General features: G+C 56.6%; 5 protein-coding genes across 5 annotated transcripts; 3 read left to right on the forward strand and 2 right to left on the reverse strand.

Annotated features, from left to right (window-relative positions):
- Positions 1-843: 843 nt before the first annotated feature.
- J7T54_005750 (uncharacterized protein) lies at positions 844-1,800 on the forward strand (the record flags this gene model as incomplete). The annotated part of the gene is made up of 1 exon (XM_051508285.1): positions 844-1,800. The coding sequence occupies one exon, from the start codon at positions 844-846 to the stop codon at positions 1,798-1,800; it is 957 nt and encodes a 318-aa protein (XP_051360576.1).
- Positions 1,801-2,290: 490 nt separating this feature from the next.
- Positions 2,291-3,452, reverse strand: J7T54_005751 (xylanase; the record flags this gene model as incomplete). The annotated part of the gene is made up of 2 exons (XM_051508286.1): positions 2,291-2,524; positions 2,586-3,452. The coding sequence occupies 2 exons, from the start codon at positions 3,450-3,452 to the stop codon at positions 2,291-2,293; spliced, it is 1,101 nt and encodes a 366-aa protein (XP_051360577.1).
- A 1,113-nt stretch (positions 3,453-4,565) lies between these two features.
- Positions 4,566-8,252, forward strand: J7T54_005752 (E3 ubiquitin-protein ligase XB3-like protein; the record flags this gene model as incomplete). Its single annotated transcript, XM_051508287.1, has 1 exon — positions 4,566-8,252. The coding sequence occupies one exon, from the start codon at positions 4,566-4,568 to the stop codon at positions 8,250-8,252; it is 3,687 nt and encodes a 1,228-aa protein (XP_051360578.1).
- A 440-nt stretch (positions 8,253-8,692) lies between these two features.
- J7T54_005753 (uncharacterized protein) lies at positions 8,693-9,238 on the forward strand (the record flags this gene model as incomplete). Its single annotated transcript, XM_051508288.1, has 2 exons — positions 8,693-8,979; positions 9,142-9,238. The coding sequence occupies 2 exons, from the start codon at positions 8,693-8,695 to the stop codon at positions 9,236-9,238; spliced, it is 384 nt and encodes a 127-aa protein (XP_051360579.1).
- A 441-nt stretch (positions 9,239-9,679) lies between these two features.
- J7T54_005754 (Peptidase C50) lies at positions 9,680-15,304 on the reverse strand (the record flags this gene model as incomplete). Its single annotated transcript, XM_051508290.1, has 2 exons — positions 9,680-11,793; positions 12,094-15,304. The coding sequence occupies 2 exons, from the start codon at positions 15,302-15,304 to the stop codon at positions 9,680-9,682; spliced, it is 5,325 nt and encodes a 1,774-aa protein (XP_051360580.1).
- Between the last annotated feature and the right edge of the window lie 683 nt (positions 15,305-15,987).

Consider the following 15,987-nt stretch of genomic DNA (forward strand, 5'->3'; position numbering starts at 1 on the left):
GGTAATCCATCTCCACGTCGAAAGTTGACGCTCGATCAGCTACCTAGACTAGTTCACCAAGTACAAGCCCCAATTTCGGCAAGACTCGTCTCTCGAGTTCGTTGCGTGTCGCTAGCACTGATCAGTCTCTCAATTCGCGTCCAAGCCCATTGAGAGGCGTCACATTTCTATTCTCAGCACTCACTCATTGTTGTTCAAGTCCGATAGGGGTGCGTGCCACCCCCCTCCCTTGGGCCTTGCGCTTTGCATTGCATTAGCTCCAACGGCGCCGTCAGCAACTGATCAAATAATAAGCTTGAGCTTTTTTCGTTAAACCTCCTTTTCGTTGATCCTACGAGGCAGAGCCATCGCAGCAGCCACTATGACAATGGCCATGGCGCAGCTGCAAGGGTTACTCCCGGTATGCGCCCCATGTAAGTATGCTCTCATGCGCGCGCAATAGGACACTGCGGCGTCGCAGTCCCCGGCGTCGGCGATCTCGAATTAAGAAAAACTTATGGCCCGCCCTGGAACCAGGCGAGACCGCAGCCTATTATTGTATTGGGCTGTGACCTGTAGGTCGCCGTTGGTGGTCCGTGGGCCGATCCAAGTTCAACATCCCAGCTCCAGAGGCTGACTGTAAAAGGAGGATCCCTACGGGCCTGTGCATGTATCATCAGAGTCTGTGCTACTACCTATCTCTCCTTCCTCTCTCGCCTCGCTCGCTGCTCGGATATACAACTTTCCTGACTTTTCTCTGTATTGTCGCGAAGCTGCAATTCAGAGCCCAGCGCAAGAGAGCTCGCACTACCTTCCCGCTCTTCACCGAACAGACACTCGGAGCAGCGTCATACCTTTGCAAGCATGCCTCTGGCCGACCCCAAAGTCCAGAACAACCTGGGCACCAGCTGTTCCGGGACCGCCTCGTTCTACGTCTGCGACGAGAGGGACACCAAGTTCCTGGGCTGCTGCAGCATCAACCCGTGCAAGACGGACAATGGCCTCTGCCCGGACGATGACTTTGAGTCCGCCTCATACCGGGACTCGTCACACGCGCTCATCATGGCGCAGGACTGCCAGAGCGACGCGCCAGAGGTGCAGTGGTGGACGTGCTTGGCCAACGACCCGCCCTTCATGGGCTGCTGCTCCCTGAACCCCTGTGTCGAGGGCGAGTGCCCGTCCAAGAACCTCTTCCCGGCCAAGTTAAGCAGCGAAAAGGAGAACGCAAAGGCTTTCCTGCCAGAGGACTACTACGACGACAAGGGGCTCTCCGAGGGGACCATTGGGGGCATAGCGGCCGGTGCCGTCGGGGGCGGCTTCGTCATCATCGGCGCGCTGATCTGGTTCTTCCTCCGCCGCAAAAAGGCCAAGAAGGCTGCCGCCGCCGCCGCCGCCAGACAGAGCTACGAGCCGTATGCCAACCACCCGTCCACCGTCGCCGGCTCCGAGGCGGCCACGAGCCCCCATATGCGGAAACATGACCCCATCCAACCGTACTCGCCCTATCAATCGACCTACATGGGCACGCCCAACCCGCAGCATCAGAGCATGGGATCGCCGCCACCGCAGTGGCACCAGCAGCACGCGAGCCCGGAGATGAACAATGGCGCATGGGGCGGCGTGGGCACCACGTCGCCGGACCCGTCGCAGGGCCACTTCAGGGAGAGCATGCACTCGTCGTACGCTGGGTATGGAGGACATCAGCAGCAGCACCAGTCGTTTGCATCGGAGCTGCCGGCCACGACCGAGTACACGACGACGGGGCACACGCACGCGGCCGAGATGGATGGCGGGTCGATGGCAGTGCCGCAGAAGAGGTGAGTTGTGTTTTTCTTGATCGATGGGTTGGTTGGCTGGGCGTTTGTGGGGAGGGCATTTTCATCAGTACCATTTGGCGGGCTTTGCACTCTTTGTCTGTAAAGATTCTAATGATATACTCTAGTCTAGCGAAAAAGTAATGGAGGATTCTCACGCTGCTTGACCCGACCGTCGGTTGGTGTGCGTTATAGGTACGCGATGGACATGCAAGGTAACCCTCCCAAGTTCCATCTGATTTCAGATTATCATGTAGCTAATTGCAGGGGCATGCAATGCAGGTCAGATGCATCAGGGCTGGGGTCAGCTGCTGTATAAGCTGCGCCGCTGCGGACGGACGACCAGGGTTGGTCACTATTCATGGAACATGTTGATCACCGCTGATGAGAGTTGATGAGTTTCGAACCATGACAGCTGCATGTTCATTCCTTGATGATTGACACCGTGTATATATTGTCTGTTCGTCTCTACATGTCACATCTATTGACATCCTGGTCTATGCGTTGAACAGCTGCGCCATGCCGCGCTTGGCCTTGCTCGCGCACAGGCCCGTGGCGTTCTTGAGCGCGGCAAGGACACCATAGTACGCCGGGTGCACGGTAAAGTCCTCGAACCAGAGCAGCGCGGCGCCCTCACCCTCAAAGGTGTAGGGAACCCAGCTGAAGGGGTCGTAAAAGTCCCACATGGTGATGCCGATGCAGGCATCGACCTGGGCACAGGCGCCGACGGCCTATATATCTGGTCAACATCTTCTGATGAGGCAAGGGGGGCAATGGAAAAAAAAAACTCACGTTCTTGTAGTCCTCCTTCTGGAGCGCGAGGGTCTCCTCGGTGGGGGGGAGGGTGTCCAGTCTCACGTCCAACTCCGTGAGGGCGACCTCGACGCCGAGCGCGGCGTACGATTCGATGACCTCGATCTGCTCGTCGAGGGTGGGAGACCCGCCCGCGACAAAGTGCGCCTGCATACCGACACCATCGATGCGGATGCCGTCCGCCTGAAGCATCTCCACGATGCGCAGCGCGCCGTTGACCTTGCCGCCGGGGCGCTCAATGTTGTAGTCGTTGTAGTACAGCTTGGCCTCGGGATCCGCCTCGGCGGCGAGGCGGAAGGCGAGCTTGATGTAGTCCTCGCCAAGGACCTCGTAGAAGATGCTCTCGCGCCAGGTGCCGTCCTCGTTGAGCGCCTCGTTGACCACGTCCCAGGCGTAGCACTGGCCCTTGTAGTGCTCGGCAACGGTGTTGACGTGCAGCGTGATGGCCTCTGTGAGCGTCTCGGGCGTCCACTCGGTGGCCTCGACCCAGGGGGCGAGCTGCGAGTGCCAGACGAGGGCGTGGCAGCGGAGGATCTTGCCCTGCTCGGCGGCGAGGTCGGCGGTGATGTCGCCCTCGGTGAAGTTGAAGACGCCCTGCTCGGGCTCGACAAAGAGCCACTTTTGCCCGTTGGTGGGCGTCGTGGAGCCGAACATGTCATTGTCGGCGAGGATGGCGTCGTACTGGGGGTAGGCCGCCTCCAGACCGGCGCGCTCACGCTGACCGGGTGTGTCCGTGGCCGCGCCAAAGTACTTGAGGCCGGCAGCCTGGGCCCATTTGTTGATCTGGGCCGAGGCCAGCGGCGTGGCGGCCAGCAGAGGCAGGGCGGTGGTGAGATGGCTTCGCATGTTGGCAGTGCTGTGGTTGGCTTCGGTGTCCCTGACCTCACTCTCTGTGTGTCTGCTGTCGAGGGGAGGACGGGCGGTCCTTCATATATGCTGTCCGCTTTGTAGCCATGGTGAATACCCGGTGTATTCTCCCGCTAGGCTAGGCACAATTCGTGGTGCCCGGCTGCCCGTACACTTGGGCCGTTGCCATCGACCAATTGGCTAAAAGATGTCTTGTGCCTAATTGCTTTGGCATCGTGGCCCCGTGGGAGGGGAAGCTTGTTTGACGTTGACCAACTGGCAAACATGGGGCAGCAATGCCGACATTGAGAAGCCGTCGTCTTTTACCGGCTTGGCGGGCCCCCGGATGGCAATGCGCAAGGTCGGACCCCGCAAGCCCAATCGCTTTGATGGACGAGGCTGGGGTTTCTGAGGCTTGTTTCCCCTGAATCTGGATCTGCATCTGCATCTTGCAAAGGCGCGTGATAGGCTGCTTCCTTGGATGTTGGGCTCATAGATGGACGGGCAGTCTGGTCCTCGAGAACGTGGATTAACCGCTGAGGCGTCCATGGCACGTACTCTGGATGAGTGAAAGCAGCCGAGTTCAAGGTCCAGGGAGATGTTCACTTCCTTGCGCCGCCACCTCTGGTCTTCTCGCAAACACTTGTGTTGCCGTGGTGCCTATACATCGATGGGTGTACGTCGTTCACTTGTGACTTGCTGTACGGAGCCATGACGCGTCAGTGCCGCCAGTGCGCGTCCGGTAAGGGTACCTGATTTGCTCCGATTGTTTTGTGGACGAGGCTCTGACCGAGCAAGACTTGATTGATTCGCTCACGAGCCGGTGTAGACTCGACCTTGATGGTGAAAGAAGAACGCTCGACTGGTGAGGGAGCAAGCGCCGAAAGGTGGAGATGGAAAACAGTGCGAATAGACGAGATGGACTAGTGTTCTGTCTAAGGATTCGCACTGTATGCACCTGCGTTACTCATCCGTCATCACGACAGGTGGGAGATCCTTCAAAGTTCGGGCCCCAGAATGATCTCCGTGTAAATAACGTCCAACTCATCGATATTCGTTCGCAATGCAGCTTGTGGAACAGTCCAGGATCGTCTTTGGAACTTGGACGATCAAATGACAGCAGAAAGCCCTTACACACCGCTCGCGCTTCGCGACGACCTTCGCCATCTGCAGGAATTATGGAGGAACACAGGCAGGCTGTGCGAGACATCCAACTCCACAGTTGACATCCTCCCTCAAGCAACAAAGGGCATAGCAAGCATCCTTGAAATCATCGTGTCCCCCCTGGAACTCCTCCCGCTCAAAGGCGATCAGGACGACGAGAACGATGGCCCCAACCTGCTGGCAGGGCGGCCGCGCTTCCTCCAGGGTCTCTTCGACCTCGAAACACGCATCTCGACCAGCGCCAGGCGGGGCCATCTCAACGATGAGCTGTCAATGTGTCTTGTGCCCAATGTCTACTGGTACCATCTGAAGCTCGTATCTGCCTCACACTCACAGGACTGCGATGAGCTCGCCTACAAGCTCTCCCTTCTCCCCCAGGCGCCATCCCCCGACTTTCTCGCCACGGCACCTCCCCCGTTGGAGATCCTCCGATGGCACCAGACGTTTCCTGGGTCGTCATACAATGAAGGTGAATGGGATCTCCAGGTCTACTATGCCAACTTGCTCACCGCCTCGTTCAACCATCACGTGCCACGACTGTACGCAGAAGAGTGTCTCTGGGCCGATCTGCGCAATGCAATGGTCCCTGCATACGAAGGTGCAGCGACGGACTGCTTCCTGCATGGAGAGCCTCGTGCTGACACCTTTGGGCTCTTTCATACCCAAGGCCAGCCCTATAGCTACAAGCTGTACCAATGGCTTTTGCAATGGGGCCGCCTTGCCATTTCGTCAGAGTCCGCCCGCTATCACAGCGGCGTGTTCCATCTGGCCGACTCGCTCCGCACAGGGAAGGTCACCGCATTGCATGTTGCTGCCGTCCTGGGCTTTCCAGTGGTGTGCCGCCAGCTTCTTGAAGCAGGGTACAGTCCGAATCAACGGAGCCCATGGGGTCCCCCGCTACACTGCGTCCTGGCGGGCTTCTCGAGCTGGGAAGCCCTCTACGAGTTTTCCGAGTCGGGAAAGGGGCTCTTCCCACGGACACCATCGGCGCAGCGCACCGATGCTGTCAAAGCGCTGCTCGACGCAGGTGCCTCAGGTGCCTCGGCTGCTGCGCCCGGCCAGAGGGGCCACTCCTTGGCTGCGTATGCGATCGCCTTCAGTCTCGAGGTCGAGGGCGACGAGCAAGTCCTGCGCAAGGTCGTCGACGGTGGCGCGTGCTTGGATGAGTACGTGGCAGGGTCCCTTATGAAGTACTGCACCACAAAACCGATGCCGTTCTCCAAAACGCTCATTGCTCGGGTACTGACCTACCTGCATGGCGTGCTCATCGTCCGAGAGGGTACCCTGCTCCTGGGGACCCCTGCACTCGTCTTGGGCGCCATCGAGACTGTAATGGCCGTGCAAGCCGTCAGCTTTGACATTGGGGAGTATCCAGACCCTTTGCGTACCCTTTCGACGCCTCCACGGGGGGCAAAACGGCCCGTCGAAACCTTCGAACAAGTTGTGAGAAAGGCGATCTTGGACGCCTCGGCCTTTCACCTGCGACGTCTCATGATCGACCCTCATTTCGACATTGTTCTACACAACCCCACAGGCGAGCCCTTCCTGCACACGGCAGTGAGCAGTGGTGAAAAGGAGATTGTGGAGTTGTTGCTGGCCGCCGGTGCTGATGTGGAGTGCCGTGACGAAGAATCCCGCACGCCAATCATGGTCGTGGAAAGCTCGGAGATGCTGAGCTTGCTCGTCAAGGGCCACGGCGCACTGACGACGGCTACGGAAGATAATGGGGGGCGAAATATCTGGCACATGGCGGCAGCGACGGGCGCCATATCGCTCCTCGACTGGTTGCTTAACAACGACCCCCACAAGGTCGAGAACATGCGCGCAGTCTCCAAGAAGGGACGCACGCCTCTCGCCGAGGCCTTCTTCATGTCTGAAGAGCAGAAAAACCATGACCTGGCGGGCACGACCCCACAGGCCGCATGTCTGCTCCTGGATGACCCTGACATGGAAGCTGAGATTATCTCCGGCACGACACGGCCCTTGACCCATCTGGCTGCCGCATGGGGTGATATTGACGTGATCAATGGCCTGGGAAAATTGGGAGCCGATTTCTCTGCCGTAGACCTACAAGGTCGGTCGGCAATGCAGTATCTCAAACTGTCCGCGCACGCCGACGTGGTCGAGCGCCTTCGAGAACTCGGGGCTGAGTCACGGATGGACATGGCCGCCAAGGCACAGCTGCCTATCGATGTCTTCCGCCAAGCTTGCCCCTACCAAGAGGTCTGCGGCGAGGGACATTCGCTTGAACTGATTGCCGAATCAAAGGATTTGGCCATGCCGCGCTTCGGGTATGATGCGCTGCTCACCTCGGACGTGGTGGCCTTCATCGACGCGGATGGTCAAACCTTGCTCGAGCGCTACGTGCGTAATATCTGGGCGGCGGAACCTGAGGAAGCTCGGAACATTCTCGCGTCCAATCAAGAATCGCGTAATCTCGCCCGCTTTATAGCGATACGCTTCCTCGGCGGCGTGAGTTCCTTGGCCGGGAAGGGGTGCATCACGGAACATGAAACCCATCGTCAGCAGTGTGGGCTGTACGGTTTCATGGTGCCGAGTTGCGGCTCGTCCCCATTGATGAACAAGCTACTAGCGCCGCGGATTGTGGATATTGTATACAAGTACGGCAACCGGGACTACTTTGCTGAGTTTTGCCGCCGGAATCCAGATGACATCGTGACACAGATCATGGAGCACCTGTACAGTTATCAGGAGTGGAGGCAGATGGGGATTCTGTTCGAGGCCGGCTATGTGCCTCCGGAACGGTGCGAGTACCGCTTCGCCAAAATGGGGGTGCCCGGCTTGCTCAAAATCGATCGTCACGTCAATGGCGCTGGGTTCAGAGGTGTCCTGACCGTCATTGATGCAGACGCTTTGAATGCTAGCCATCGCAGGATTGTGGATATGTTATCGGCCGCGCGGTTGATGAAAGATCCAGTCGATAAGTTTTGGGCACTTCAAGATCGTGGCCTTGTTCTTCCCCGCGAGGGCGAGCACGGTCTAGACAGCCTTGTCCGCCGGCTGTTCTCCAACCTCAGTGGACGTTTGGACGCCCACCTGGTTCTATGCCTCCTCGACATGGGAGCAGAACCACGTGTCGACGAGCAAGATATCACAGCTGCACGGCAGGCCGTGATGTGCGACCACCTACTCGTCCTACAGAAGCTGGTCACCTTGTACGGTCCCGAATTTCCCTGGCATCAGCCTACGGGAACATACTTATACAAGGGCAGCAATATTCTTTGTGATGCGGTCACCAAAGCCCCTTGGGATGTCGTTGAATTTTTGCTCGCGAATACGTCGGCAAAGCGATTGATCAATACAGAAATACACGGCGCCACCCCGCTGCATGTGGCAGCAGGCAAAGGATACCAAGGGATCGACACTCTTCTCTGTCTGCGCCGTCATGGGGCTGATGACGCGGCCGTGGATGAGGATGGGCGGACCTGGATGGAGATTTTGGCGGAGTACTCGGACTTGAACCCTTCCGCTGCATCGGAGGTGCTTGCCGAAAGGCTCTGCGAAAAATACTTTGATGAAGCGGACCTGCCCGTCGTTGAGATGAAGAGGCTGCTTGAACAGGCTGGGTCCCGGCGAGCGGCTGCTGGGCATGAGGGCGGCAGCATGGCCGAATAAAAGTCCGCTCTCGTGTGTGATGGAGCCACGAGAGAGGCAAATCTACTTTGGCATAGTGTTGTGGAGGGACTATCTATCAAGAGGATTTTGGTCAGAATACCCAGTCATGACGCTTCAAACAGAAAGGAAACAGCGTCTGCGCGACCAGCGTCTCTGCAACGTCTGGCTTGCACAGCTTTGCGTACCACGATAATGTGCATTCATTTGACGCGCCTGCGCTTCCGACGGGGGCTGTGGACGTTTGTTGCTTGCTATATGGCCCTCTTTGTCGCCAGTCGAAAACGACATGCAAGCGAGAAAATACCAACAAGCGCCTCGCTTGACGACAAGTACGGTTTCCCCACATCAAATAGTGCTCAACTTGCTCTCGGATGATTCACAATGACCCCTGAACAACCATCTTCCAACCAAGGCTCTACAGGCCCCTTTCCGTCAACAACATGACTCGAGCCCAGCTTTTCGACAACCAGCAAGCGTCCCACGACCCAGAAGACAACTCTCCTGTCTTCGATAGTCCTCCCAATGCACAGTACGCAACGCACAAGGAGTGCTACGCCAACAACCTAGGATACGCATGGCGCTACTCGGACAAGCACAGTCATGGAGCCGAGGCGCACTGGCACGACCACCGCCATGACGGCTCGTACAGGCTAGAGGGTCGCCACATTCAGCAGGGCGACCATCTCTACTCGGAAGAGAACGAATACACGCACCGCGCTGCGCGTGGGTATGCGGCAGTCAGGCGTGTGGCGGCTGGATCTGAGGGATTGACGTGGCCGACGCAGCCAGCACCGTGGGGTGGGTGAGCCTGCGTACACGATCCACGAGAAACCCAAATATACTTATCATAGTGAGCCAGTCTTCTCCCGGCGTGTCCATGGACGTCCAGAGCGGCGCTCGATCCCTCGACAGGAGAAAAGCCCATGGTTCTTCCCGATGGCCACCTCAACTACCCGGCCAAGCACCGCTTCTTGTTCTTGCGTTGAAGACAGCCCAAAGCAATCTCGCAAGGAGAAAAGAAAGCAAGAGGCCTGCCAAGGAAAAAGGAGGACGAAAAATCAATGGAATGGGCATTATCGGTTCCCAGAGTTTGGATGCACCGTCCAGTACAGCGAGTCGTATGTCAACGCCAGAGGGGGGTATGGACGCCATGCTGTCGAACACGAGGACGGACAGGGCTTCTGGGAATGGTGGCAGGAGTGAGGGTCTCCAGTACCGGTAGGACGATATCACTTGGAAACAGTATCAAAGCACACTTCATCGCTCATTGTATCATGTCTAGCGTTGATGCTCCTCCCCATGTCTACCATGGCTACTCGTCTCTCCCCATTCTAACCAAGAAAAGAACAGAAAAGGGGGTATCAACCGCTTTCAACGCCATCGCTATGCCCAAAATTCAACCAGCTTCACCGCGCCAAAACTCACCCCTATTCCTCTATATATACCGGAATCCCGTACATTACCACCGCAGCCGCGTTCAGATACCGGAACCGACACGCCGCACGCGCCTTCATCACCGCTTCCGCCAAGCTGAAGTGATCACCCTGGTCCTCTTCGTCGCCATAGGCACTGGTTCCCTTGCCGTCATCCTTAAATGTGCCGCGGGGAAAGAGTCCCCATTTCTCGAAGCAACGACCCGCGAACCGATCAATGTCTCTGTCAGTCACGTCCCACAGCGTGCCCACTACGCCTGGGCAGCCGCCCACCATCAGATTCCACACTAGGCCGTATACCTCAAACTCTCCAGCGCGGTTCAGCGCTGCCGAGCTGCAGCCCATGAGGAACGCAGTTGAAGAAATCTTTGGGATGCTGCGAACTCTTTTTGCGCGGATGTACTGGGCGCCACCGCCGTGTCCGAAGTACAGCAGTATAGGCGAGGTAGCGTAGGCCTCCTGCATCGCAGACTCGGTGGGCGCAACGTTGACGTGGGATGTCCAAGTCGACGGCAGCGTTCCAAAGGAGGACTGAAAATAAGATTGTGTGTTCTTCAGATCGGACGAGGGGTTGAGAATGTACGATCCTCCCTCCTGGGGGGATATATAGTGACCATCTGCGACATCATCGCCACCGTTGTTCATCTTATTCTTCGAAGCCTTGGCCTCGGTAATAAGCCTCCGAAGCGCTGCCAAGGAGGGAACTCTCGACACGGGAAGCTCCTTCAGACAAGGCATGGACTCCCAGGGAAACATGTGCAGCGCTTTGTCCAGCACGAGGATGGTGTGAGTGCCAGCGGTGCTGTCGTCTCCATCAGCTCGAAGCGCTGCATAGTACCCTCGGAGGGCATCATAAGTCTCAACGACCATGGCGTCGAAATCAATCTCATCGTACGCGTTGTGCTCGCCGTGGAACTGCAGGATATCCACCACAAAGTATAGCAGATCGTTCAGTGCCTCATCAAAGTCAACAGTCGGATCCGTGGGGTCCCCTAGGCCAATGAATAGGTCCAAGATCCGGGGATCCAGCGTCGCTGGGGTGGACTTGGCCGCTTTCTTCTTGCCACGTCCGCCGCCACGACCATTGCGCGATGGCAGGGTGCGTTCAAGAAGCTGGTGGAAACTCTTCTGAAAGCGAGCCAGCAAATCAGGCCGTCGCTGATGGTGTGAGAAGATGCCCTTGAACCCACCCAGCCACGTTGTCTCCATGATCAAAAGAAGCTCCTTGAGGCGCTCGTCAAGGGCCTCTCGTTCAGCCCACCACGCGTTGCGTCCAGCCCTGGAAGTCATGTCACCCCCAGAATGGCTCGTGCGATTAGCATTGGCAATCACGTCCAGCATCTCATCCCTTCCGTGCTGGAAATTGAAGACCTCGGAATCGGCATCGCGGGAATTGGCACGTTCCAGGGGTAGTCGTAGAATAAACGGGCTGTGACCAGCCTGGAACTTGGTGATACACAAGTCGCGATGGTTCTCGCTCAACGACATGGAAACCACATTCCACTTCTTGGGGATCAGCTCGATAAAGTGCTGCTGAAAGCGGCCCATGTCCGACTGCAGTTCGAGTCCGGCCAGCTGCTCCGCCAGCGCGGTTGCCACGCCATCAGGTACATCCTTGAACTCTTTGCTCGACTCGATTGTCAGTTGCTCGCGTTTCCACATCGCATTGCGCGCAAGCTCGACAGCCACAGTTGTCGATTCGGACCGGATGACCGCCGTTGTCGCTGGGCCAGATGCAGCTGTCAGCGAGATGACCGTGCTTTGGAGCAAGGTTGCGATGCGATGGAGGAGTGCATTCTCGCCGTTGACAAGGGCTGACTCGTGTGCCTCCAGCAATACCTCTTGAGCTTGCTTCAAAGCCTCGGCAAACCCTGGCGACAAAGACTCGCGCTTGCCTTTCTCGGCGACGCCCACCACGGCAGGGAACGAAATCGTCGACTCATGCATGATGGAGAAGACTGGGTCGTCGTTCATCTGCTCTGCGCTCATGCAAAGATACCGAGTCGCCGTAATGAGCTGCTCTTGGCGAAGCGCACCAAACAACTTTGGCAAACCCTTGACAAGCTCCAATGAAGATGCCACATTTTTCCAGTCCTGCTTTTGCATCGCTGCATTGGCGCGACTTAGCAGAACAGAGGCCAACAACGAAGCCTGGAAGGTGTCTCGCGGAGCTGATGCTGTAGCTTGAACCGTCCTTTTCGTAGCAGGGGCCCTCTTCACGGCTCTTGTCGTAGTGCTTGCTTTCGCGCTCCCCTTTGCTGCAGTCCGTGAGCTGGTTGCACGTGTGGTTCGTGCAACGGGTGCCCTTCTGGTCGTAGTGCCTCGTAGAGACGTAGTCGCTGCCTTTACGGCCTTCTCCACCACTTTCTCAGCAATAGCCGGACTGGCAGCCGGACCATGCAACTGACCAAGTTGCCTAGTCGTCTCCTCAGCCACGGCCAGGTATTCGGCTAGTTTCGCCTCATCACCAAGCTCACGATGCACCTCGGCGATCTGCTTGGCGAGCTTCACCCGCGCAGCGCACGCCTGGGCTGGCATGTGCGCACACGCAACACCCAGGTGCTCGAGTCCCTTTTCGGTTTGCTCCGACTTGACAAAGATGGAAGCGGCCCGAGCGGATGCTGTTGCCAGGAAGAGCGACGAGCCTGAGCCTTCGGCGACTCTCATGGCGGTCTCGCAGTAGAACAAAGTTTCTTGGTACATGCCCACGTGGGCGTGAATGGAGGACAAAAGCATCAAGTTCTCAAACAAGGGTGGCGCCAGCGTCCATAGCTGTGGTCCAAAAGGCGCACGAGATATCTTTGGATGAGCTTTCCCAAGAACGCTATCAGCCAGCGTGCGATTTTCCACCGCCACGGCAGCCAAGGACGCGCCGTCAAGTCTTGTCCATTCATGCGACAGTAGCCGCACCATGTTCCTTGTGGACTCGAGTGCTTGTTGTATGTCACCAGATCTGAGGGCGAGGCCAGATCGGATAAGAGAAGCCTGAGCGGCGGTCACTATCTCCTGGACACTCGATTTGGCGCCTGGTGCACTGGATGTAGACACTTTCGAAAGACAAGCAAGTGCTGACTTGGCATCGTCGATTCCAGCCATGTACTCGGCTTGAGCAAGATAGAGCTGTGTCATGGTCATCGGAGCTGGCTGCCCGTTCTGTTGCATTAAAGTTCGAAGTTCTTCCAATGTCTTCGATGCCTCCGTGAAGAGACCAATGTTGATGTACTGCGTAGCCAGCTTGCAGTGGAAAGCAACTACCTCATCGCTTGACTGACCCGCATAGAGCCTAGCGAGTTGGACGCACAACTCAAGTACTGAGAGCTGCAGGCGGCTCTCTCCCCTCAAGCTGGACAGCTGGTTGACAGACAACAGATGACGGAGGAGAGCATCAGGCTCGTCAATTCTGTTGAGTACATCGGCTTCACAGGAGCAGCCCTGCAACAGCTCGGTCCAGCTTGTCACGGAGGTTTGGAGTGCTTCCACAGGGAACGGGCCTTCAACAGACGCTAGGGCCGTGGTTGAAGCGTGAAGAAGGTGTAGATGACGGACAAACTTGGACAGGCCATCATCCTCCGCCATGTCCTTCTTGTTCGTGTGACGCAATGCCTGATCACACAGCGCAGAAACATCGCGTAGGTTGCCACTCTTCTGACCGATCTGATGCGCAAAGAGCTTCAACAGAACTCGCAGACGGCGGATCGGGTACTTTTCAGGGGAGTAGATGCGTAGCAAGGCACCCATGCCAGGGTCGTGCAACTTCAACGGCTTTTGTGAGTCCTCTGCGCTGATCTGCAGGAGATGCTCGAGAACAGCAGCGCGCTCGGTTTCGGCCATGAAGAAGGTCCAATCATTCCAGGTATCGTCCAGTCGCGCGATCGACCTGAGTGATCGCGAGAGTGTACTTGCCTTTTCGGTTTCGGACCATGCTTGTCGCGGCGACTTGATGGAAAGACAGGAGGAGACCGTTGCTAAAACTCCCTCCTCCACCATGCTTGTACAGATTGAGCGTAGGGTCTTCGACGCCTGCTCCGGATGGCCTGTATCTTTGCACAGATCGGCCATGATTTCTAGTTTGACGGACAACTGCGCCTTTTCCTTTTGCTCTATCGTGCCATCCTGGACGACGTCGATGGATCGCTTCAATGCCAGCAGCGCCAGTTTCTTGGACTTGGGGCTCTCGATTGTTTTGCGATATTGCGAGTAGATTGAGAAGTATAAGCTCGAGATCTTAACATCATAAGATGCTAACTGTTCGAACTTAGCTTGCGGCAGAGCAGGGTCGTGGATGTTTCTCAGCAAGGTCGTGCAGTCTTGCAGGACATCGTCAAGCATCTGCCATTCTGACCCTATCTCGGATTTTACGATGATCAGTGTTCCATCGAGGACCTGGGACAAAGATGGGTGGACTGCCTGCCGGCGTTGATCGAATTGTAGCATTTGTTTCGTGGAAGTGTCTCCAGAAGGTGGTGTTCCAAGCCAACGCCTCACAAATCGAGGAAACCGCAGCAAGAATTTCTTCAGGAGCTCCTTGAGATGAGGAGAGATTCCGCTTTTGCTGTCCCAATTCTGCATGAGCAGGCCAGCTACCGAGCGCCGCGCCAACGAGAGGCTTTCCAGAAGCTCGTTCACTTCCGCTCCGGTGCCGCATAACGGCGCGTTGAAGCTCTCAATGACATCCTCCACGAGCTTCGCCTCAATTTCTCCCGACTTCTCGGTTTTCAACATGGCTGCTAATATCCGGGCTGAGATCGAGCAAATCCGCACGGACGGCTCTTGCGGCGACTGTAGCACATTTTGTATCGAGTTGTACCAGTGCACAGCATCGGCGTACTGCCGATGGGTATGCGCCATGGCTCCTAAGCATGAGTGTATCACGTACATGGGCGAGTTCTCGGCGTTGGAAAGGGTGTAGCCTTGAGCTTGCAGGCCGCCCTTGATATCGCTGAAAGCTGAAGACATGAGTCTATATGTAGCAGGATCGTTCGTAGCGCGCCGCGCAAAGCAGCGCAGACATCGAGAGAAAGGCGCCAGAAGCTCTTCGTCGGGCTTGCCTTTGTGACCAAGGAGTCTCCACCAAGAAATCTGCGCCTGGAAGGCGATTGTCTGCAGGTGAAAGGCCGTCGCAGGGGAAGGGCTCAGTCGTGGCTCTAATGCATTAGAATCTTCAGCGCTTGAGATACTCGGCGCCAGTGACAAAAGGGTGGAAGAGTATTGTGACAGCAGTCGAGCTGCTTTCTGGGCGTCACCCGGCCCTTGTTCAGCGTATCTTTCCAAGATGCGTGAGGGAGACGTGTCGCACTCCTTCAGATACCGCAGCGAACCTTCAATCTGAGTCGCCTTTTTAGTGGACGCAATCAATTTCAGAGCCTGAACTTGACAATTCGCCACGATCGGAAGCCGCTCTTCGCAGATGGCCGTCTCGAAATGCAAGAGGTCTTCGACTCTTGTCGCGTTGTCTGTCGCTTCGCCTTCTCCCTCTTCCATTTCGAGCCTCGATTTCAAAATTTTGAGCTCTTGGTATGCCATGTCTGTTAAGCCTACGGCCAGCATCTTCGCAGCCAGAGTAACCATGCCCGTTTCCAACTGAAAATCGACCTGATCCTTCGCGATCGCGCCCTTCATTCTGCGAAGGCATGCAAACGCAATACGTGCACATTCTGCCACGGGAGAATATTTGCTGCTCGGCGATACTGCAGTGCTCTTTGTGGGTTTGGTGGCATCGATGGGCATCGTCGCCGTTCGATTCAATGTGCGTGCTTGGGCTGGGCTGAGAGGCGTAGAAAGAGACCGTCGCAGGCCTTTCCGGGGCTCGAGATTCGAAGATTCTGGTTTCGAGGGTTTTGGCTGTGCCTTCGAGGCTTCTGACAGGGTCTTCAATGTACTATTGACGACAAAAGTCGCTAGAGCACTCTGCTCCTTCACATCTAATGATTCCTCTTTCGGCGTAGCTTTTCTAGTTCTCGATGGTGTCTTCGGTGTTTTGGCTGTCGTCGAAGCCGTCGCTTTTGGCTTGTCTGTATCTTTCGACTGCAATAGCCGTCGTAATGTGGTGATCGTTGACGGTGTGCATGTTGCCGATGGCGCCAAAGCAGCCTTGACGGCGTCGACCTGCGCTTCTAACGAACTCATTATGGAAAGAAGCATGAAATGCCTTTCGCCACGCAAGCAACCGAGACTCGTGAGAAAGAATGCGCTCCGCCGCCGCGTAATCAATGAATATCCAAATGCTAAGAATGGTCTTGTCCAACTTCGAAATCCACGATGCACGTGCTTGTTTGTGATGAGCACTCGTTAGCGCGGGGCTA

The sequence above is a fragment of the Emericellopsis cladophorae genome (genome assembly GCF_022114955.1).
Source record: "Emericellopsis cladophorae strain MUM 19.33 chromosome Unknown NODE_42_length_200762_cov_115_829016, whole genome shotgun sequence".
Classification (NCBI taxonomy): Eukaryota; Fungi; Ascomycota; class Sordariomycetes; order Hypocreales; family Bionectriaceae; genus Emericellopsis; species Emericellopsis cladophorae.